The sequence below is a fragment of the Chenopodium album genome, chromosome 21 (assembly GCF_948465745.1).
Source record: "Chenopodium album chromosome 21, dcCheAlbu1.1, whole genome shotgun sequence".
Taxonomy (NCBI): Eukaryota; Viridiplantae; Streptophyta; class Magnoliopsida; order Caryophyllales; family Amaranthaceae; genus Chenopodium; species Chenopodium album.
This window is the reverse complement of record NC_137854.1, coordinates 2,757,423-2,779,845: the sequence shown is the minus strand read 5'-3', so window position 1 is coordinate 2,779,845 and position 22,423 is coordinate 2,757,423. Positions and strand designations below refer to the sequence as shown.

The following is a 22,423-nucleotide window of genomic DNA, read 5'->3' as shown; positions in this document are numbered from 1 at the left end:
ATTTTTACTAGCTTGGTCCTGCACTTTTGCATATGCGGAAGTTACTTACTGTAATTACTTTGAATAGCAAAATTTTGCTTATGGACTTTTGGCTATACTCCGTATGCAACAAGTTGATTTCCCATTATTTATGCGTCTTCTTTTGATAGTAAAAATTAGTACAGAGTTCATATAATAACAAATATTATTTACTATATAGTACGGAGTATTTAAATTTTTTACTAATATATATCAGAAATATTAATAGTCAAAATTGTGCACTATCAAATGTGTCAGTTAAATTGTTGCATGTAACTTGAAATGCATGGAGTGTTTGACAGACAAAATTAGCAATTGTATTTGTCTTGTACAATCAATCATGGTGGCTATGGAAGCTTTGTATAAATCCTAGAGATATGAAGAATGAATACATTATACTTTGTACTGTATTACTTAAGAGGTTCTTTTTGCTCACAACTACCATCATAATCGTAATTATTAAAGTTTAAGGGATTGGTTGTGTAATTACTTCTTGATATGATCTTTATCTTTCATAGTTTTCATTAATTTATTTGTATCTTTTCGTTGATTATCTTATTTTAAACATTTATGAATTTTATTACATGATAATTTTGATTGGAAAAAAGAAATCAGATCTAATAAAAATTTATGGCTCAAAATTTCGCCTTGTAGGGTTAGCTGTGGTTTCGTCGGTCATTTAGAATTTAATATTGTAATTATTGATTGGCCTTTTGCGATGGACCAATTTGTACATTTCTCACGGATGCTGTTTGTAGAATTGCTGTTGGCCACTGCTGCTTTAGCAACGCCAAGCCACTAATCCCAAGAGTTGGTAACTGATATTGGTGGAAATTGGTAAATACTAGTAGTACACTTTTTTTTTCTTTCTTTCTTTCTTTTTTTATTTTTTTTTTATGAGATTAGGGTAACCATTTTTTTTTTTAATGTTCAAAATGCTTGTTTGCATGTTATGGATGTCTTGGGAATTTTGGGGACCTATTGAAAAATGTTCTAGATCACTACTTGTAGATGTTATTCCATACAGCCCTGAACCTCTGATACACAATACGGAGTATTTAGAAGACAACAATACTTCCTCCGTAGTAGATAGATTGCCCCTTGAAAATAGACGTTATTTTATTGGAATTCCATTCATCAATCTAATTTTTGTTTTATGTTAATATCTAGTTACTAGTATTTTTATTTTCTCATTAAATACTTTTTCCTTTTTTCTATATTGCACCATGGGAGTAATTAATTACTTTCTGTATAAGAGTAAAAAATTACGGTTGAAAGAAAATGTGTAACTATTTGGTGCATATTGTGCAATATTTAACAAACTGAAGAAGTAATAAAGTGTAACTATTTGGTCTTTTAATTTTATTTTATTTTTTTTTTTTTTTTTTTTTTTTTTTTTTTTTGACAATAGCATGGTCTTTTAATTTACCAATCAAAAAAGAGCCTCAAGAATATGCTCAATCGATAAAAAGGCTGTACTCGTCGTCATGAATAGGAAAAAATTCTCTCGAAAATTTACAGGTGTCCAATCCCTTATTCCTCCTTTGTTAAGAAGTTTACTGTGTAAAGAATAAAGACATAAAGATTGTTTCTTTATAGGAGCAAAGTTAATCAAGTACTGGTAGTAAATAGTGCAAGCACTTCGTATTGTATATGTATTATATAAAGAAGAATTGCAACTTGTCTAGTTGCTTACATACTGATGAGTTATTCATGGCTCTGAATATAGAATTAAAATCCATGACCTAAATTTAGCATTTTCTTGAGAACCAGACGATTTACATATTACTATTTGTATTTTGTCTTATCAAATTGTTCTACTCAACTTGCGCTAGTGCCAATGACTAGCAATCTTCTGTATGCCATTAGCCCATTACTTTCAGTTTTTCCTTTTAATCAACTTGATCACGCTGGTCCTTCATCTATAGTCACTTGCTCTATCACTCTTGCCATAATTGATCAAGAATTAATCAAGATATGCGTGTGCATTTTATGTATTTTTCTATTATTTCTATTTTAGATTTATTCTACTCCATATACCATATTATTGCAGCTACGGAGTATTTATTTTATATATATCTCGACATTTTTAATTGATGTTGAGTGCTTCATATATAATTTATATGTGGTATTTTGTATAAAAGAGAATTTAATACAATACTTTTCAATTTTTGGACTCAAATTAAATTATAAAACATATATATATATATATATATATATATATATATATATATATATATATATATATATATATATATATATATATATATATATATATATATATATATATATATATATATATATATATATATATATATATATATATATATATATATATATATATATATATATATATCCAGCATGTTTGCCCTAATGAAGTCCCCCTTTAAGTAGCCTTATCCCTTCCCTTCGTAGTACCACAAAATTTATAACTTTATTTCATATCATTATTTCTGTTCTTATCATTATAGACATTTGCATAAAAATAAAGAGCTATAATTAATGAAATCCTTATCATATATGACTGGGAGATGACATCCTTGCAAAAGGAATGGATGAAAAATTAATTTTGGCATGAGCTAATGTTGAACTGAGTTGTCCATTAATTAAATCTTCTAGAATAAAAGTCACATTTATCCAGTGGAATCGGGAAGCAAATACAATTGTGGATATGTTGACAACATATAATCCGAGTGCTTACTAGTGTTTAATCATGTTGATAACTAGTAATGTATGATCGCGTAGTTATCAAAACTATGCGTTTGTCTTTTCACTTACTCATTTTTCCCTCTCTTATTCACTCTAGTGAAAATGGTCTTCTAGCATTTATTCCTTACATAATAGAAAGAAGTAAGAATGTAATTTAGGGACAGAGGGATTATGTACATTACTTCGTTTAAAAGGAAAATTGTTAAGGTGAGAAAGGTGAAAGGGAAACATTTACTTCGTTTTTCTTTGAGTTGTTATCAAGTGTATTGTGAGTGATGCTGAAGCCTGAAATAAATAAATAGCCAATTTGCAAGAATAGTACTATACTACTTACTGTGTATGGTCGTTATCAATATATTCTGTTATTATCCGTTTATACTTTTGAAGAAGTTAAAATTTCATACTACATACATACATTGGATTCCTTATTTTATTCACTCGTAAAAATGCAGGGAAAATAGCAAGACAAAGCAGATCTTTAATTACCCTACACCACCATCCTTGCATGTGGCTTACGTATCGCACTATTACGTAACACATTACGTACATACATACTAGTATATAATTGTACATATTAGAATCTCAATTAAATGTGCCTTTATGTTAATCAACTAAATCCTAGAATAATTATGCTTAGACGCAATCTAGTTGTGTGATTCAGACCAATTGAAGAAATTCCGTAAAAATGAGCATATAAGATCCTTATGTTAGCTATGTATCGATCGTTGGATTAAGCAGATTGAACAAAGCTTAATTAATGTTGGTATTGAATGCACAATTTGGGTTGGTTTAAAGAAAGCGTGCCTGATCACAGATCTTAGCTATTGAATCTTCTAAGGGGTAAGAAGTTTTTTCTAACGCCTATAACTCAATCTGCTTGTCGTGCAAAATTGTTGGTTTTAACCATGAAAAATTAGTCCTTTACCCTTCGGAACATAAACCTGCTTTTTGTGAGAGTTTTTTGGGTCTAATGTTGCAAACAATAAGGAATGGAGGGAGAATTTGGATAGCGTGCAACTTATACTAAAGGATCTTTGACCTCTTCTCCCATACCTTTACCATAAATGATGCCCTGAAGTCAGACGATTTTACAACCAAAAGAATGCCTTTTTTCCATATATTGCCTTTCTGTGTTCTTCGGTTCCTTATTCTATGTTCAACCCAATACTTTATTTTGAAGATATATCTGATTTATAAAAGTTGAAAAGTTTGATACTACATATATTTCATACGTAATTGAGAATATGTGTAACATAAACTATGTTACGTGTTCTTAACTTCTTATGTTTCATACTATGGAGTAATGATTTAGCAAGAAAATGGAACAATAGAAGCTTGGATTTCTATCTCAGCTCATGTACTTTAATCGTTTCAGAATAGCAGAGAACTTATACCATACGAGAGTATTCGCATAACGGCTTGGTGGATGGTGATCAGCGCCGTGGTGGCAGCATAATTTATGTAGCCATTGTGAAGATCAACCATCGGATGAAAGGATAATATATGTGACTTTGGGGTCAAGGACCACCAGCAACAATGTTCTTTATTGTTAATTGGACCACAGTTTCATCAATTGAAGTGGTATTACTGTAATATGCAAGTAGCCCAACGACCTATGACGGCCAGTTAGACAGTGATGCGTGGTGAGCTCACAAATTAAGCTACAACCTTGATTGGTTTGTCATAATGTAAGTATAACAACTCCAACTCCATTACTGCTACTACTATTACAACAAAGCCTTAATCTTAAAGGTTTTGGGATTGGCTAACTTGAATTGTCATTCCAAATCGTTCTTGAAAAGTGAAGCTGAAAATTAGCTAAGAACATAAACAAAGTATAGTGCAAAAGTGAAAGTAGAGCAAGTTAGACTAGAAAGGGTAAGGGCATGTTCTTTTCAGCTTAATTTCAGTTCAGTTTAGTTTAGTTTAGCTCCAATCAGTTCAGTTTAGTTCAACTCCAATCAGTTTATTTCAGTTCAGCTCAGTTCAATAAATCAGAACAGGCAGAGTAGTATTCAGGTAGGAAACAGTGTTACTTAGAGGCAACTAAAGATTTGCAATGATCTGTTTGTTTGTCCTTAAACAAACACAAATATTTAGACTCTCTCCAATGGTGAGACTCAAGTGAGTATTTTTAAGATGGAGAGCGTATTTTTTGCAATGTATACCAATAAGTTGGTATCTAAACTTAGCAACTCCAAAAGAAAGTTGCTAAGTTTAGATACTCAACTTTGAGTCTCATTTGACAAAAAGTGTGGGCCCTTGTCATTATTATAATATATTTTATAATTTATTTTTTAATTATTTTTTAATCTTATCTTATAATAATTGATGGGTCATAAATTGAAACTGACATTTGTATATTTTAGAGAGTCTCACCATTGAGAATTTAGACTTCATTGAGTTGCTAAATTGAGAAGTGGGTATGATATCACCATTGGAGGTAAAAACACGACTCATTTTGTATTTCAATACTCAAACTTGAGTCTAACCATTGGAGATGGTCTTAGAGGCTTAGTAGTGTTTTCTTCAATACATTTTCTATTCCATGTCGTTCTTTGGGCCCTCAGACATGGGCTTGAGCCCAAGGCTCAAAGAAAGATAAATGAAAAATATTTTGAAATCCTGCTGTTTATTTAGTATCCAAGTGAACATTTTATACACACAGACAACACAGTATAGTACGGTGCAGTAGTCCGTACTTCCTAGTTCAGTGCATCTGTGCATTATGAAAGCATGTGTTAACGTGCATACCTTTCCATAAATAGCGATACTTTGTGTTTTCTGAGTAGATATGGAACCACAAATGGAAGAATGGTCGGTTACAGTTACAGTAGGATAATATTTAGTACTCCGTATGTTTTCTATGCACATGGATGAGACACGAGAATTATAAGATAGTTATTGTGAATTTCGTGTTATAAATCATTGTTAGATCGCCGTAATGTCCACACATTCTCTGATGGCATCCTTAATTTATTAGGCAAAACTGTAGGTATGTTAGCCTGATGGGCTGGTAGGATTGTAGGAACAAATAAAGGCATTGCCGGTCCAAAATGAAGTGGATTGTGGACTGGTGGTATTGAAGATACAACTACGTCTGCAGGATGCTGGATGCACAGATTTGGTGCAGCTAACCAGTCAGCCAAAGAGACATGTATTCTATCTCGTGTGAGTTCGTAGCTGTATACGTGATTTTGTAAGAGAATAGCTCGTACAGGCTGACTACTCTTGTTTCTGATACAGAGAGTAGTATGTTTACTATGCTACATTGTTACAATTCCTGCATTACTGATTCTTTTTCAACCCCGAATCCCCTATAGATCCCCAGTGGCCTTTGAACATGGTTGCATTGACTCTTCATGGGAATATTGTTCGTGTTTTGCATATTCAGAAGTTCTCAGTGACAATCAATTGACAAAATAATCAGTATGCATCATTTTCAGTTATAGACTGTTCTCTGCTGGCAGTTTTAATTATACATTGGGTAGGAACATCTGATTTTATAATAAATCATAACTTCGACAGAAAATGATGTAAAATGGCAATCGAAAAGAAACTAATTACATATATCAAATGAAATAATCAAATCAATACAGAGGCTTCGTTTGTGGAGATATAGAGGTACCTACTTCGCAGCCTCACAAAATCCAACTAAAAAAAGAATTTGATATAATAACAAAAAAAAATCCTATATACTTCTGTGTAATTTTGTGCTTGTAAATTACAGGCCTAATAATTGCTCCAGAGGCTGAAAATGAAATCTAAAATTGCACAAAAAAGTTATGGATGTATAATGTACCTGAAACTGAAATCATATGGTACCACTTCTACTAAATCTGAAAGCGCTACTTGTCCTTTTCTTTCAAGACAGCTAAATGCTTCTTTCCTAAGCTCATCAGGTAACTGGAGACAAATCCAATCAACCAATGAGTCTAAATCCTTCGCAAAGTCAAGTTGATACCAATCCAACAGCTTCGGTATTAAGAGCTTGTCATTCTTTGACACTCCAACTGCCGCCTGGAGATACTCTCTCTTTGCTACTTCCAACTCGCTTTCAATTTGAGATGCTGTGTACACCCTCACCTATGTTTAAAAAGACATAATCACAATGAGCAAAGGGAGAATTTGCAACATAAGAAGGAATGATTGGCGCTATGATGTTCTATTAAGAGACCTCATTAGCAATACACTCAGTTTCCATTGTCCCCATTTAAGTTGCATACCTAATCCATTTTTAGATGTCCTGTATTACTCTGTACATTCTGTTATCAGTAAGTTTTTTTTTTTTTCTCTACTTTTTCTCTAAATTTGGGCCCAACACTCACCCACAAATTATGCTCTTCTCTTTTTTCCCCTTAATCAAATTTCTAGTGTGCATATTAATATGGAAATTTGGGATGAAGGGAGTATATTTTCTCCATATCTGCCAAGTTTGGGACCAATAAATTAAGTTTCACTACAACTTCATGCAAATGTTAAAGAACTGTTGCAATAATCAATTTTACATGGGTATCTACAAGTACTTATTTTCTAAATCAAATGCTAAGGAGATAGGAAAACTTACAACAGGAGATGAACAACTTCCACAGGATAAGGCAAACGTGACCAATGGTTCTACGCACTCCAAACCAAACATCTCGCTTGCCTTTAGGTCATCACCCTTGGCAGATTTCCTGCCACCCTGTTGAAAAAAAGGTATAGCAAAGTCAGTATACATGACATCCTTGGATGCTAATTTACTAAACACCGAGTTGACCTCAGTTTGGGAGATAGAAACAAAGAAAGTGTCGGTTACCTGTTTTAAATAGTATGGTAACCTTAAAATAAAATGCTCGATTGTGATCGCATTCATTCTCTGGCCTCCCACCGTTATAGTTGCCTATCAAAATTTCAAAAACAGTTTAAAATTTACTTATACACAGTTGCAGTGAAAGAACTCCGTATTATACCAATTCCTAAAATATGTGTAAGCTATTATCAGGAAACTCGCATATTTCATTTAACACAGAAAAGAATATCATACAAAATGTACCTAATAGGAATTTTATATACAGTTCTATGTATACTAATTTGCATCGATAAATACTTGTGGCCTAACAATGATCATCTGTGGAGATATCTGAATTAGTTATAACTTATAAGGCAGCCTCAAGAAATTCTACCTCACGCATCAGCAAGACAACCTTTTCTGGACTCTCGGGTATTCCATGCTCCAAAAAAGCCTGAAAGTAATGTAACCTTAGTACAAAGCACATAAGTTAAAAGTTTCAGGATAGTACTCAGCATTAAGACCTTACATTCATCAAGCAGGAATTGTAAGTGTTAATCCAGAATGCAAGCTTATGCTGGTGGCTAAGACCGTCCAAGCTGACTCTGGCAAGCTTTCCAAGGAGGAGCCTGGTAACACGCATAATACAGCTAAGTGAAAATGGCAATAGGCAAACAATTCAAATGTAGATAGTGAGAATATGGGAAATGCAACAACTAACTTGAGTTTATGAAGCAAGAATAGAGCATTTCTTTTCCGTTTAAGATCAAATGAGATAGCATCAATTAAGCAGAAATTCTTGTAAGCACCAATATCTCTAGCCTTTATTTCTGCAGAAGCTCCATAAGGATCCTGAAACTCCAAATCTTTCTTCTTTGGTCGAGAAACAAATGATAAAGGCGATGTGTCCAATTGAGTTCCTTTATCAATGTTTGTGCCCATCCTCATATAAATGCTACACAAACACTTCAATATATCTTCTGAGATCTTGTTTGGTTCGCTGTCTCCTCCTAATTCTTTGTTTACTGGCTGAAAGACAAACAATGTCAGAATCACAACAGTATAGAACATGTTTGATGTTCCAACTTCTAACTAGCACCGCAGACAAATATACCTGCTGTTTCTGAGATGGTTGACGCTTGAAAGAAGACTTCTTAGCCGGTGTTTTGACTCTGGAAAGTTTCCTTTCTGAGAATTCTATGTTTCTGAAGTTAATAGAACACTTCTGATCACCTTCTCCTTTCTCCTTCTTCATTAACTCCAAGGAAAAATCATGATTACTCAAACCTTGTTTCCCATTCATCAAATCACCAGAATTTCGCCTAATATGACGTGTTTTAATATTTGTATTCCTATTGGAATTGCATAGTGTTTTATTTTCTTTCTGTTTGCAATTTTCCAAAGAATCTGCAGTCGAATTAGGTTCCTCCACTACACCTTTCCTATTAACCAAATCACTAGAATTTTGTGCTGTTTGATCTGAAACAATGTCAGATGACGTTGAGGTGGTTCTAGCTAGTGACAGCGAAGAACGATCAGACACAATGTCAGATGAAGTTGACGCCGTTCTGGCAACTGATATAGGAGATATCTCTGAATCAGAATGCTCATCTTTAGATGAACATCTACTCAATATTCGCTCGTAGTAATCCACAGGACTCTCCAATTTCCTCTTTGAACAAATGAATACAGCTTCCTCATATAAATTATGCCTGAAAGTCACAACCTGCTCCTCGAGCCGAACCACCTCCTCTTCCAGAACAGCAATCTCTGCAAGAAGCTCCTGTGTCTGAAAACATAACAGCCCCTCAGCAATTCAAATTACACAATTTGTTTAAAAATCCACAGAAACACTCAAAATTATAATCATCATTAAACAACTTAAGCTCAATTTCATCCAACAATCATCAAATGAAACGAAAACATTAATCTATATATAAATACATAGATCCAATACTTGATTAAAAACAGTGTCACTTACATTTGGAGGGAGATAAGGTGGCAAACGAGGAAGAGCACCTAAAGGCCTATTAAAGGCTCTTTGTAGGGCCCTATGTATGTTTTCTTCATCTCTGAGCTTCTTCTTCAATCTGTCAACCTGAATTCCAATACCCAATTCGTAAATTGAACAAAAAATCAAAAAAATAATTAAAAAATTATTTTTTTTTAAATGGGAAATGTTAATTACATCTTGCAATAATGCCAATTTCTTTTCTTTGCTCTTTTGGTTTCCACTGGGTGATCTAGTTCCCTGCATCTGCACCTTATTCTCCTGTAAAAAATGCCAAATTTGGAAAAAAAAAATTTATAAATGACATCAACTGCAAAACCCAGCAAAAATCTTTTATTTTTTCAATTAAAATAAAAATCAAAGATAAGAATGATATAAAAATAGAAAAAGACAGTTATATGTTTTGCTAGTTCTGTAGCTCAAAAGATAAGGAATTTCTATCTTTTTCCAGATAAAATTGCAGAAACCCAGAAAGAAAGATTTAATCTTTTGAAAACCCAGATTTACAAAATACCCATTTTGCCAACTAAAATTCAGATGGTAACATTGTATATCAAATTAACAAACCCACCAAGAAATTTTCAAATGACAGCTGTTGAGAATAACAGAAAAATCAACTGATAAAAATTATTAACAAAAAAAATTATAAAAAAATAAACAGAGAAGTAGAAGATTCATACATTTTGACGATTCAAAGGGTGTTTTCGAATCTGTTGAGACGTGCGAGCTTTAGTGTTCATCTTGTTCACTTGATGGGCAGCATGCACTTCACCATTTAAGCTATACTTTTTTAATTTTTTTGTCAAAATAAATTACAGAAAAATAAGAATAGTGGGTATTTTAAATTTGTGAAGTGAAATGAGAGTAATGTATTACAGAGCGGGAAAGAGTTTGAATGGAGTTGAAAAGATACCCAGAAACAAAAATGTGGGTTGATTTTCTTGTTGAATTTTTCTGATCCTAGTTTTTTATATTCGTTTGGAAGAAGATCAAAATGAATACTTTATACTTCGTACTTTGTAATATAAAACATAAAATATAAAAAAAAAAATCTGAAATCGCAGAAGAATAAGAAGGGAGAGGGGGTGTAGGAAGACGACGAATTAAAGTGATTGAACTTAAACGGTGTTCAATAGGTTTTGGAGTATTATATTCAAGTACCATTACTATTTTATGTTTATGTTTTTTTTTTAAGTTAAGGGTCTAATCTCTTCAAATTATTTTCGGTTCACTTCACTGCTTAATTTCCTTCTCTCAGTTTAGTTCAGTTCACTTTAGTTCAATTAATCAGAACAGACCCTAAGTATGTTTGTTTATTTACCACGTATGTTGTTCATCTCACAAATATTGCACCATTTAGAGTTTCACGCTTTTTAACATAAATTTTGTTTGTTATAATTCTTAAAATGTACTCCATAATACTATATTAAATTTATAAATATTATATTAACCTACACGGAATAATCATTTTTGGTTCACGTAGTCGACTCTAGTTATGGAATTAAAATTTTGATTGATTGATTGATATATTAAAAGTATAAATCGAGATGAGTCTAATAATAAAGTTTTAACAATTGCTACTACATTAGTATTTAGAATAGCTAGCATAAAAGTTAGTCTTTATAAATCCGTATGGATGTATGGTGCAATGTTTATGATATGGTGCGATGTTTATGAAACAGAACATGTAATGTAAGTAATGATAAACTGATAGGAATATAAAAGAAATAAAAATGTGGTGTAAGAAAAATGAATGAAAAAGAGAGGTGGAAAAAGGGGTGATATGGCAAAGAAAGGTGGGGTAGAGAGGTGAAAGAGGCAAGACATTGTCTTTGTCTTTGGAATTTGGAGAGCTCATGCTAAAAGCTGCTAAGATATGATAATAGTACTCCTTAGAATTTAATTACCAAAGAAATTGAGTGAATGAACAAGTGAGTGAGTGGTAGACAATGTAAGAATAGTCCATATTTTTAGTGTATCTTTGTGTGTGTGACTGTGACGCCAACCTTGTTCCATCATGAATACCCCAGCGTGCTCCAATTATTTTACCAACCATCATAATCTTTTCCTAAAGCCTAAAGCTTCTTACTTTAACCCACTTCACAAAAGCTTATGCCTTTTCTTTGCTACTTCCTATCCTACTGAGTACTTTTGTCCATGTCACATTATAGATTAGCAATAAACGTGTTTATTTAAGGTCATGTTCTTTTGAACTGCTGTGGCCTGCTCTACTCTACTCTACTTGCTTTGAAGCTCAAAAGAATTAACGGGATATAAGTTATCATTTATTTTGGCGACCATGGATAGATTACTTCTTACTTTACAAGAATCATTGTGCAAAAAATAACAAATTAATCTTCATTTGAATCATATACTAACTTATACAAGAAGAATTTACAACCAAAATAAGTTCTAAAAATTAAATTACAACTAAAATATGTTTTGATAAAAACTCTAAGTTTAATATACGCCTAAATAGCACTAATAGTTCATACGAAGTATAAGATAAATTCAAACTGAGTATAAGTAAAACTCAAATGAATAGAACACATCCCGAGTTAGTCTCTCTTTAGTCTTTAGCTTAAGAATTCTATTTAATTGTGGCTATTTTCTAGTGGTTTTAATCTAATCATTAATTGCATTAATACAAAATTGTGTATGAAGATATTGTTTCTCCGTAGTCCGTACGTCGACACGCCAAAAATAAGGGAAATTCGGGTCATTAGTACTAATGCTGTAATGCAACTATGTCATCGTCACTAATCAGTGAGTGGGATAGTATTATTATTATAACCTTTTAAAGCTTATCATATCTAAACTATTCTAAGTGTAAGCAATCAATATATAACTCAATTATTTATATGATTTTTGTATAACAAATCACATTGGTTCCCACATGAAAATGATTATATTAGTAATTAATTACAATAATTAAGAGTAGATTATCGTTGCTGAATTACAAGTTGGAATTGTTGACAACGACGTACCGCATTAATGATAAATTAATTAGCCGGACGGAATTTAATTAGATGTGGCAAATTGACTTATAAATCAAGCAACCAAACGTGCCATTTAATGATTAGCCAAGAAAGATTCTAAAACAGCTCCAGGTAGGTAATTATACTCCAGTAACTAATAAGTGCAACTGTAATTAATTAATTACTCACTTAATAATTTTGTATTCTAGGCTCTACATTTAGGAGCTAGCTAGTAAAAAATTATTTACCAGGAATATTTGCAAGAATATATACCACTGTTTTTTGTATGCTTGTGTAATTAATAAATTTATTCTAACATTCTAGATTTGAGAAGCATAATGAAATTAAGTAAACCCTACAATTCGGATATATTTATCATTATTGTTAATTTTTATAAGATTTGACTTTTTCATAATTAAAATTTTGACCTCATTTTATTAATAATGTAATATATAGATTTGACTTTGCCATACTAGAAAAACTTTATTTCACATTCATAAACTTGTAACAATGTCGCCCTTTATGATTACACGTCTGTCCTTCGTCCAAATCAGTAACCATTTTTCCATTATACCTTCAGCTTTCACAACAAAGCACCAGCAAACCATGAAAGCTACTCATTTCTTGTATATGCCCATTTCATGCAAAGTTTTACTAGTATTAAATTAGGTCCCCTATATAAGAATCTAAAGGTTGTAATTGTATTTAATTTGCTATGTGATCGATCAGTGTACATATAGTGGTCAGACCACGACGTAACTTTTGCAAGCACGTACAAAATTGGACCACAACTATCAACTATCTTGGTAAACACCAGGTTTCTAGTGTAATTATGCTACATTCAGCCACAGCAACAAGTTAATCGATACTAGAACCTCATCATATTTTGCCTCGGTGCCTTTATGATGTATTTTGTAAACGGAAAGGAGTTAGACTGAATCATGTTACGTACACTAATGGTCTGTGTGATATTGATTCATATTTTGAGGTAACGATAATGAGTTTGTATGACCATGTCGTATACAGTATTCCAATGTGAATGCCCAGGCCATAGTAATATATTTGTACCATTAATTATTAGAAGTGTTTATAAACGGAGTATTAATACAAACTCGTGACCATTATTTACGACCTTCTACCAAACGGACCACAAGCCCACAAGTAAAGTCAAACAAGATGAAAACTCATAAGAAGAAACAAATTGGGACCTAAAATAGCTATCAGAAGAGATCTCGGAAAACTAGTAGTCATAATCAGAAGGCTTGGTCTTATAAACTTAAATGAAGTTGAAACAGGAAAAAACAATTTGGATAGATAGATGGATATAATTTCAGTGGAAATCACAGCTTCATATCATTAAGAAAGGGACGTTACGCGTAATTTACAAATTAGTGTCACGTAATTGATATAGGCAAGATTTAAGAGGCCTGATATTGGTAGGAATGCAGAAATTAACTAGTCATGCACGTCTCTACGTACGTCATTCAATCCTAACTACTCAACTTAATAGTATTAATCCAGCATTAGTGCATCATAAATGCATGCATGATGCATGATTAAGGCAATATATCATAGTAATGGTATGTATCACCCTTAACATGTATATATCATTTGGGGACGGAGGGAGACATTGATAAATATGAGAATATTAATTAAGATGACGTCGATCAGTGTTATTAATGCCTGCTTGGCTATTTTTAGTAGATTTATGTTTAACTCTAGGAAACTTATGACTTGGTCAGATTAAAGGTAATATAATAACCCCGTCAAAAAAAAAAAAAAAAAAAAAAAAAAAAAAAAAAAAGTAAATATGAGAACTAATCTAGAGGAATTCGATCTCTAGTCCTGAGGTGTTAAAGTTTAGTGACCAATCACTCAACACAACCATCATCTTCGCTAATCTGACTTTTCTGTGTTTATTGTCCTTATTTTCTAGAGCACTGTTAGTTTAATGCAATGAAACAAATATAATGTGTCTTTATTTAACCATCCCATTCATCGTTGGGGATGTTCCAATAATGAGGAGGTCCGTATTATTTGAAAATCTGGTGTTTTTGATGACTACAGTTATTGAATAATTCGGATAATTATGCACATTTTCTTCCTCAGAAAGCTACTGATTAACAAACCTCCGGAGTGTTAGCTTTTATTATCTTTTATCTATCCAAATTTCACCTTCATCTTGATGATTTCCCTTCGTCGTAAAGTGAAGAGAGCCACCAAATGGTTGTCAATTTAGCAAATACTTAGAGAGAATGGCAACGGTATGCACACATACCACCAGACAGTCAGACACGAAGCGACCGATGAAATTGGGCTATTATGATTTCAACTGCTTTCCAGGTTTAACCTTACATGAACCAAGCAGGGGCTGTTATTTGGGGGAATTCTAGGACTGTTACATGGATAAATTTGAAATTTTATGTCTCTTCCTTTGTTCCCACTACTTAACATCTTGTACACTTCCTATGTTGCAACAGTAAAGGAACGGAGGATGTATAATTATCATTTACCATATGTTGTTTTTCCCTAGTATTTCTATCGCCATGGCATAAATTTCGTGTAACTTTATGTGCAGGTCTACTTCAGAACTACTACCAAAAACAATGTTGATTATTTTTCTGATATATTATTAACCTTCATCACAGAAACTACTTACAGATAAAGGTCGAGAGTTTGCAATGAGAGTTTGTTGAGGACCCCGAAGAAAGAAGCTATTAGAATGACCTACAGCTTCAGAGGTCACAGTTAATGAACTATTAGGCCTACAAAGATGAAGTCCAGAAAAATGGTTACCCCATATATTATAAGTAAACCTATCCTCCTCTGCCCTCACATTTTCCTCCGGTTGCACTGCTTTCGGGGGATGAATCTTTGGTCCAGGAGCTCGAGCATGTGGTTCCATTGCCAACCTGGAAGGAGAAATATGCGTCCTAGGACATGAAGCAGAAGGCAAAAGTATAGCTCGGCTTTCCATCTTTTTGGATCCACCAGGGGGTTTTTGTTGGGTAGAAAACAGATTCTGACTCTGCATTTCAGGAACTCTTGCTGATGCTAGCGGTTCACAGCTGAAACAATCATTAGGTTGCATTTCCTTCGGAGATGGAGAGCACGTTTCTGGAGGAGAGAGAGTTGTGATGAGAGACAGAGGTGATGATGGTGTAGAGTTCCCACTTTGGCTGCTGGAAACTTCAATAAGTGCATGCCTCTTCCTAGAACGCCTTCTCTTTTCCTTACGAGTTTTGATTGTCAGAGAATCAGGTTGTGCTACCTCAGGTTTACAAGCATTCTTGGCAGGTCGATTAGTATGTTCTGATGAAGGGGTATTCTCAGCTCGGCAAGCCACAAATCGATCTGTATGTTCTGCAATGATTACTTGTTTCACTCGACCTGTTTTAGCTGGTTTAGTACCCTTTCGATTCTCCTGACTGATAGACACAGTTGATGAGGACTTATCTGTAAGCCTTACAACAGGAATGGATCTCTTCTCTCCTTCAATCGAGGAATCCATAGTTTCAGAGGGCATTGTGAAACGAAAGAGAGAGAGTAAGATAATGACAAAACCGATTGCCAAGCAACATTTAACAGGAGACCAAAAGAAGGAATCTACACATACATAAAGTGAATTTGGAGGTATACTTGCTTGCATTGGCATTACCAGTATTCCAGCATCCAAAATCAATTCGAGCTCCCTTTGAACTACAGGCCCAGAAAGATCTGATAGGTATGATAGCCCAAGCTCCGAAGATTCTCCAGGCTTCAGAGAAAAACCCTGGCAATTATGTACAACAAACCCATCCAATCCACATTCTCTTCCTGAGACATCTATTCTCTTGACATTGACAGGGTAATCACCTGCATTAAAAGCGGAGACCTTCTTTAATAATGGTTTACGACAGCCAGAAACAACATCCTCATAGTTGGATATATTTAGAGGATAGTTCATAGTAAAATCCAATCTCTGCACGAGTTCTGAACCCTCAAGCAAGACTAGGGAAAGGGATCCACCAGATCCACGCAGAGATAACATCTCCAGCCCAGAAAGATTATTCCTTATGAAAGCCGAGCTCTTCCATTCACATCTATCTGAAGGATGAAATAAGATAGGACCCAATGATGCTGTGCCATTTGGATGCAGAAAGGCCTCTGTAACTGTACCGTCTGCTACTGAAAATCCACACATGCTTATCCCGGTGGAATCATTACAGGTAGAGCTACTTGCAGAAGGTGTATGTTGATGCCCATAACTGGTTTTGCAATTATCAACAATTTCAATTGAGTTTAGTATAAGCTGCACTATGACAGGTTGCTGGCTGGGATTTCTGACAGTTATTGACTTGGAATAATAGTTCCCAATTGGGAGCAGCGGGAAAAGGAGCTCATGGTTGTCAAGCAGATAAAGCCCACTCATTGAGCTTTGAAATCTCCACCCTTCATTGAAAAGTTCATCTTTCACTGCACTATTCAATGCCTTCACGTAGCAAAAAAGATGTAATGTTATTTATTGACAGAAAAGTGTTATTACTTAAAACATGGAAAAGCAAACTTATAAGAGCATATATACGAAGGGGTACACAAAACAGATAGGAGCTTAGAAAGCGGCACCTAAAAAGTTGAAAGAACTTCACCGTTGTGTTTTGTACATTTGGGGCAACATAGTTCACAAAAAAAAAAAAAAAAAAAAATGTAAACCATAACTATATTCTATAAGTTGCTTGGTAGGTCCAGCATAATCATCTGCTAGATGAGCAAGATGAACTAGTAGAGCTACTTGTAGCTTGTGCACAACTGCTTTGTCAGGTTGAAACAAAAGTAAACGAGAGCATGCCTTTATTTTCCACATGTTTGGTATGCTAAGAGCAATCATCACAAAAATTTGAAACATTAGCATTAGTAAACCAGGTCCTTATTCATCAGCCACAGAACACACACATGACATGGCAAGGGAAGGGAAGGGAAGGGAAGGGAAGGGAAGGGAAGTACTAAACCAGTGAACCATCCCATCCAAGAAAGGTGGTGGAAGTGGAAGCTGTTCTAGACTTCTAGCTAAGGTGTGCAAATCAGAGTATGGATAACTAGAGTTAGCTAATTTAGGTGCTTCGACAAATACACCTCAGAGAGTCAATTGAATCACAAAAGTACCCTAAGGGAATATGTCAAGAAGCAGGCAGGAATAAAAAGATTCAAAGAGTGCAAAAAAGGACAAGTGAGGCCTCTTAATTGTTATTTCATGTTAAGAGGGAAAAAGATCACTTATATGTGGCAGAAAGACATGATAATATTAGCAGATAGACAAGGCAGCAACACATTTGATAACTTATAGTACAAGACCATGTCAAATTTCTTTATAGTTGCTCACTAACCCTTTTAACTTATGCATTGATTCTGTAAGATGCCAGTCGATGTCTATTAGCACTAATATGTATGCAAAGCAATGAAGTAGTTAGGAAAAAGGACACAAGAAGAAAGCAAGTTCACCTCATTTATGAAAAGCAGAAGACCTCAACACCAACAATAAGGAAAAACAAACTTATGCATGTCAAGGAGCAGCAGCAACCAAAGAGTGGGTCAAGATAATAAGGCAGTAAGCACGGTTTGTTCATACCTTTGTTAAAACTGGAGTCTCTTCAGTGGCGGTCAGAGGTACTTTTCTATTGCTAAGGTCAGCAATGTCAGAAATATGAGAAGATGATTTCCGTTGTTGTCTGGGACATATTGCAAAAATATTCAGGCAAGGAACCTCAAGGAGAGGGCTAGTTGAGTCATTCACCAGTATTTCTAGCTTACAACTTGTGCTTATACCTGGAATCTCAAGAAAGGAATCATACTCAATATTTGAGGATTCAAAAGTCACTAATGCTACCCGTGAGACAGTGCCAGGAAAAATTAGGAGTCCCTCCAAGTACTTTATCTGAAGGATTTGTCTGCGGTCAACAGCTTCATTAATTTTAACAATCTTCAGCAAACTTAAAGCTCTGTTTCTTACTGATACAGCAATAGTGGTTTCACTTGTATCACAAGAACCAACAACCTCCATAGATACTGAAAGTGAAGAAGTTGTATCTTTCCAGGGTTCTGTCTTCTTCAGTTCTGCTTCAAATGGAATTACAAGCATGTCCTTCTCGTCCTTCAGGGGTCTAACCAAATCCATACAAATTGCACCTACAACCTTCCGTTCTGAATCAGGTGAAAAAGCCATTTCCAAAACACTTTGAGATTTATGAGGACTAATTAACCAGTTGGCAAGAGGCCTAACTGTCATAATTATAGAGTCTGATTGTTCTGTATCACCATTTAGCAACTTGTCACTGGAAAAGCTATACTTGTTAAAACCTCTAGGATTCTGTTTCCTGCAGATTGACTCTAATAAAAGAGAACCACTACTTTCAAATACTGAAAGCAATAAAGTTACTTCCTCCAGGTCAATGGTTTCATCGAAAGGATTAGATATGGACAATTTCCCACTCCACCACTCACCAGAAGAAGCATCCAAGCCAACCAAGGGCCTCAGTTTATAGGGAGATTCAACAGCAGAACCCGTAGCCACTACCAAAAAACCACCCAAACTTGTCGGCAAAATCACTTCAGCTGAAGACAAACCCAACTCATTTGGTAAGTAAGCAAAAGATATGGAAGCAACTTCACCAGGTCCTAATACTACCTCGCTAAAATTGAACGGAAAGAACTGTGAATCAGTAGTAAAAGGTTTGTAAACCTTTAGAACACGTTCATTGCAGGTATTCTTTAAGGTCAGGGAAGCTACAGACAAATGATATAAATAGTTCTGTCCCCAATTTAGTTTACTAGGGCCAATACTAACACAAGGAGAAGGAGAACCCGAGGATGTATACTTTTCTACATCTATGTTCCATAGGCTAAAACTTGTTTCTTTTTGGCCAAGTAAATGCCCACTACATGAAGAAAGAACAGTTTGGTCAGCACCATTCACAATAGGAGTTAACTTATCATGGCCAAACTCTAAGAAATTTAAAGAACAGGTAACACTGCCCCCATCAGATAAGCGAAATACAACCCCATCTGATGATCTACTAACATTACCATCTGACCTTACTGATTGTCTACGCAATGTAGCTCCTGAATCAATCCTGTTTATATCCAAGTTTCCCGGCTTCAAACACTGTGCTTCTGACCAAAAACCACTATATATGGAAAAGAAGTGGAGCAATTCAGAGCTACAACCATCATTGTCGTTAAGAGGCACCATCTTTTGATCTCCTGGGCCATAATCCAAACTGAGATACCTTGAGTAAGAGCCACAGGCATCATTACTCAAAGGTTTCCGAGGACATTTCTCACATTCAGCCCCACAAACAAGGGCACAAAATATAACGATCACGCTCACCCAAATGCAGAACTCATATGCAGGATGCACCATGTCCCTGTATCAATAAACGCATAAGTGTCTATAGCTAGATCAGTTGTATTCCTTGAACTCCAAACTACAGAACCATCCATACCATATTTTGGTCATAACCACAACATAGTATGAACAAGACCACATGGGACCAACACTACAGAAGAATTAATTGCAGATAACACCAAATATTTGTAGCCTCTTGAACAAATTTCTAACAACCAAATATGAAAAATAACCAAACAAAAATTCCTGATTATATAAACGTCACCCAAATTACCACATCATCATCTAATCCCCTTTCCCCAGCCAAAATACTAAAAAGGGAAAGGAGGACCCATTTTAATGCAATTCTCCAATAACATGAAATAAATTAGCACACCACAAAATTCATATGACAAGTTTTCTGTAAGAAAATCATTAACTTTCATTCATATCATATTCATTCGAAAATACTAAACACTAAGTTCACATAACCAACTCATATTGACCACCCAAAACTTCAAAAAATCAACTAATTTCCATATTTTAACCAACACCCATTACATGATTCTCTGAAAGAAGAAATACCCAGTTTTGCAGATGCTAAAATAAGCAATAAAAATCCCAGAACATATTACTAAACATAGAATATCATAGTTCAAAAATATAGCAGAATATGATAAAGATTAAGCTAAAGAAAATATAAAAGAAGACTTTTGGTTAAGCAACTACTTACCAGTTGAGCTGAACTCTGGAAAAACAAAGAATAATTTGTGATTATTAGGGTAATGAATACCAAATCAACGATACCATTTGACCTAAAAGTATGTTGTTTTTGTATTGGAGGCTCTCTGTTTTTTTTGCTTTATTTTTCAAAAAATAAAAATTATTTTTGATATTCTTGATTTTGGGCCGAAAATGGCATCCGCCACCTGAAGATAGAAGCGAGTGGCCTTGAAGAATGGACAAGAGAGGTGGTGGGAAAAGTGAGGAGGAGAGAGAATATTTTTCCAATGAATTGACAACTTTGTCCCTTCTCAATATTCTGATTGTAATCACTTTTTTGGAATCTTTGGTTTAAGGTAATAGGGGTGGATTAGTCAATATGTGAAAATAACCCCTGTTTTTTTTTTTTACTTTTTTAGAATGCTTATACTCCCTCCGTTCCTAAATGTTTTTTACGTTTTCATTTAGGGTGTTCCTTTTTATTCTTTACATTTAGTATCTTTCCTATTTTGGTCATAAATTTTGAACTAAATTACCCTTGTTTTACAATTTTTTTACTCAAAAGTCCTTACTTTTCCATGTGCTATTGTACTTTTTGTACTATTTTAATAGTTTTTCAACACTTATTATTACTTTCTCTCTCCTCTCTCCTCTCTCCTCTCTCCTCTAATTTCTCCACCCCACATGCTCAACATTGTATTTTTCAATAAATTTGTACTTTCAATCATTGAAATATTCCAATATACCTCAACTTTATACAATTTCTTAATTACCGCGCATAATTCCCAACGTAAAAAACATTAGGGTACGGAGGGAGTATTAAATTAATGGAATATGGTCATCTTTTTATTAAGTAAGTTTCAAAGGTGATGAAAGGTGAAAGTGACTATGATCTTAGTAAGTAAAAAACTTAGTAGTATAATTAATTTTACTCCTATTAGATAAGGTATGTAGGAGTCAATATTTGTAGATGAATGTTGCTTCAAATTTTCAATGCACAACATTACAATGTTAGAACTATGAGACTATGACTATCAATCTATCTACCTCATACTTAATGAAATTGAAATTGTGTATGACATACAACCACCTTTGTTTAGGTGGCTTCATATTATCATCATCCTTAGAATGATAAATGAAAATAAGATACTTCGTATGTTGTGTAATGATCGGTACTCGCTAATTGTAAGTTATTTTAATGGTCTAATATGCTTACTCTTATTAAATTATAGAGAGAGTTGATTTTATTTTTAAAAGATTTTTATACAAGTCATTTTGCAACACATTTATGCAATGGCTTCAGAACAATGCTTGTTTTATGCTTGCTTGCACATTTAACAAGTGATGCACTCACTTTTATAATGAGATACATATCAACAATACGAGATGTTAAAGGCTTTTTCTATGCTAACTTATCTCATTCTTCTTGCCCCTCTACCACTACCTTCTAACTTCTTGACTTTATTTCAAAAAAATGATTAAATTTCATACTAAATTTTTAACTTCTGACAAGCAAATTCATACATGCATGGAACAAATATATGGAATGAAAGATTCAATTAATTTTAATTCATGGGATTGTATGTATCATACAATAAATAGATTTGACCCACAAAGACATATTGAAGTAATTGCTCAATGAATAAACTAATTCAAGAAAACTTACAATAGATGTTCACTAATCAAAATCAGTATCTTTTAAAATTAATTTTAGAGACATGACGCCTAAAAATAAACCTATCGATTTTGAAATCTTTATTTCACCACATAACAATAAATGCTTGTAAATCAATACATGAGAACTTCACATATGAAGAAAGACAATCGAAAAGATTGAATATCAATTCCAATGG

At 34.0% G+C, this 22,423-nt stretch overlaps 2 protein-coding genes across 6 annotated transcripts; both read right to left on the bottom strand.

Moving 5' to 3' along the window:
• Positions 1-6,266: 6,266 nt before the first annotated feature.
• On the bottom strand, positions 6,267-10,637 carry LOC145601096 (uncharacterized). 4 transcript variants are annotated; one of them, XM_081657028.1, is made up of 11 exons: positions 10,423-10,637; positions 10,190-10,289; positions 9,687-9,770; positions 9,480-9,596; positions 8,613-9,287; positions 8,220-8,527; positions 8,028-8,127; positions 7,893-7,952; positions 7,526-7,609; positions 7,295-7,411; positions 6,267-6,813 (listed from the first exon to the last, which is right to left on the bottom strand). In XM_081657028.1, the coding sequence occupies exons 2-11, from the start codon at positions 10,247-10,249 to the stop codon at positions 6,511-6,513; spliced, it is 1,908 nt and encodes a 635-aa protein (XP_081513154.1). In that variant the 5' UTR covers positions 10,250-10,289; positions 10,423-10,637; the 3' UTR covers positions 6,267-6,510. The 4 variants fall into 4 exon arrangements, with proteins under 4 accessions (XP_081513154.1, XP_081513156.1, XP_081513157.1 ...); XM_081657030.1 differs by having other exon boundaries at positions 9,687-9,761; positions 10,190-10,637; XM_081657031.1 differs by having other exon boundaries at positions 9,687-9,755; positions 10,190-10,637.
• Positions 10,638-15,104: 4,467 nt separating this feature from the next.
• LOC145602536 (uncharacterized) lies at positions 15,105-20,867 on the bottom strand. Of its 2 annotated transcripts, XM_081658729.1 has the most exons (4): positions 20,581-20,867; positions 18,093-19,887; positions 16,127-16,958; positions 15,105-15,979 (listed from the first exon to the last, which is right to left on the bottom strand). In XM_081658729.1, the coding sequence occupies exons 2-4, from the start codon at positions 19,881-19,883 to the stop codon at positions 15,120-15,122; spliced, it is 3,483 nt and encodes a 1,160-aa protein (XP_081514855.1). In that variant the 5' UTR covers positions 19,884-19,887; positions 20,581-20,867; the 3' UTR covers positions 15,105-15,119. The 2 variants fall into 2 exon arrangements, with proteins under 2 accessions (XP_081514855.1, XP_081514854.1); XM_081658728.1 differs by having other exon boundaries at positions 15,105-16,958; positions 20,581-20,865.
• Positions 20,868-22,423: the final 1,556 nt, after the last annotated feature.

Excerpts from the sequence above, each read along its gene's own strand:
- LOC145601096 (XM_081657028.1), bottom strand. The coding sequence starts at position 10,249 with ATGAACACTAAAGCTCGCACGTCTCAACAGATTCGAAAACACCCTTTG. Across the intron at positions 7,953-8,027 it reads ACAATTCCTGCTTGATGAAT|GCTTTTTTGGAGCATGGAAT; the intron begins GTAAGGTCTTAA and ends CATTACTTTCAG. Across the intron at positions 7,412-7,525 it reads TACCATACTATTTAAAACAG|GGTGGCAGGAAATCTGCCAA; the intron begins GTAACCGACACT and ends TTTTTTCAACAG.
- LOC145602536 (XM_081658728.1), bottom strand. The coding sequence starts at position 19,883 with ATGGTGCATCCTGCATATGAGTTCTGCATTTGGGTGAGCGTGATCGTT. Across the intron at positions 16,959-18,092 it reads AGACTCCAGTTTTAACAAAG|GCATTGAATAGTGCAGTGAA; the intron begins GTATGAACAAAC and ends TGCTACGTGAAG.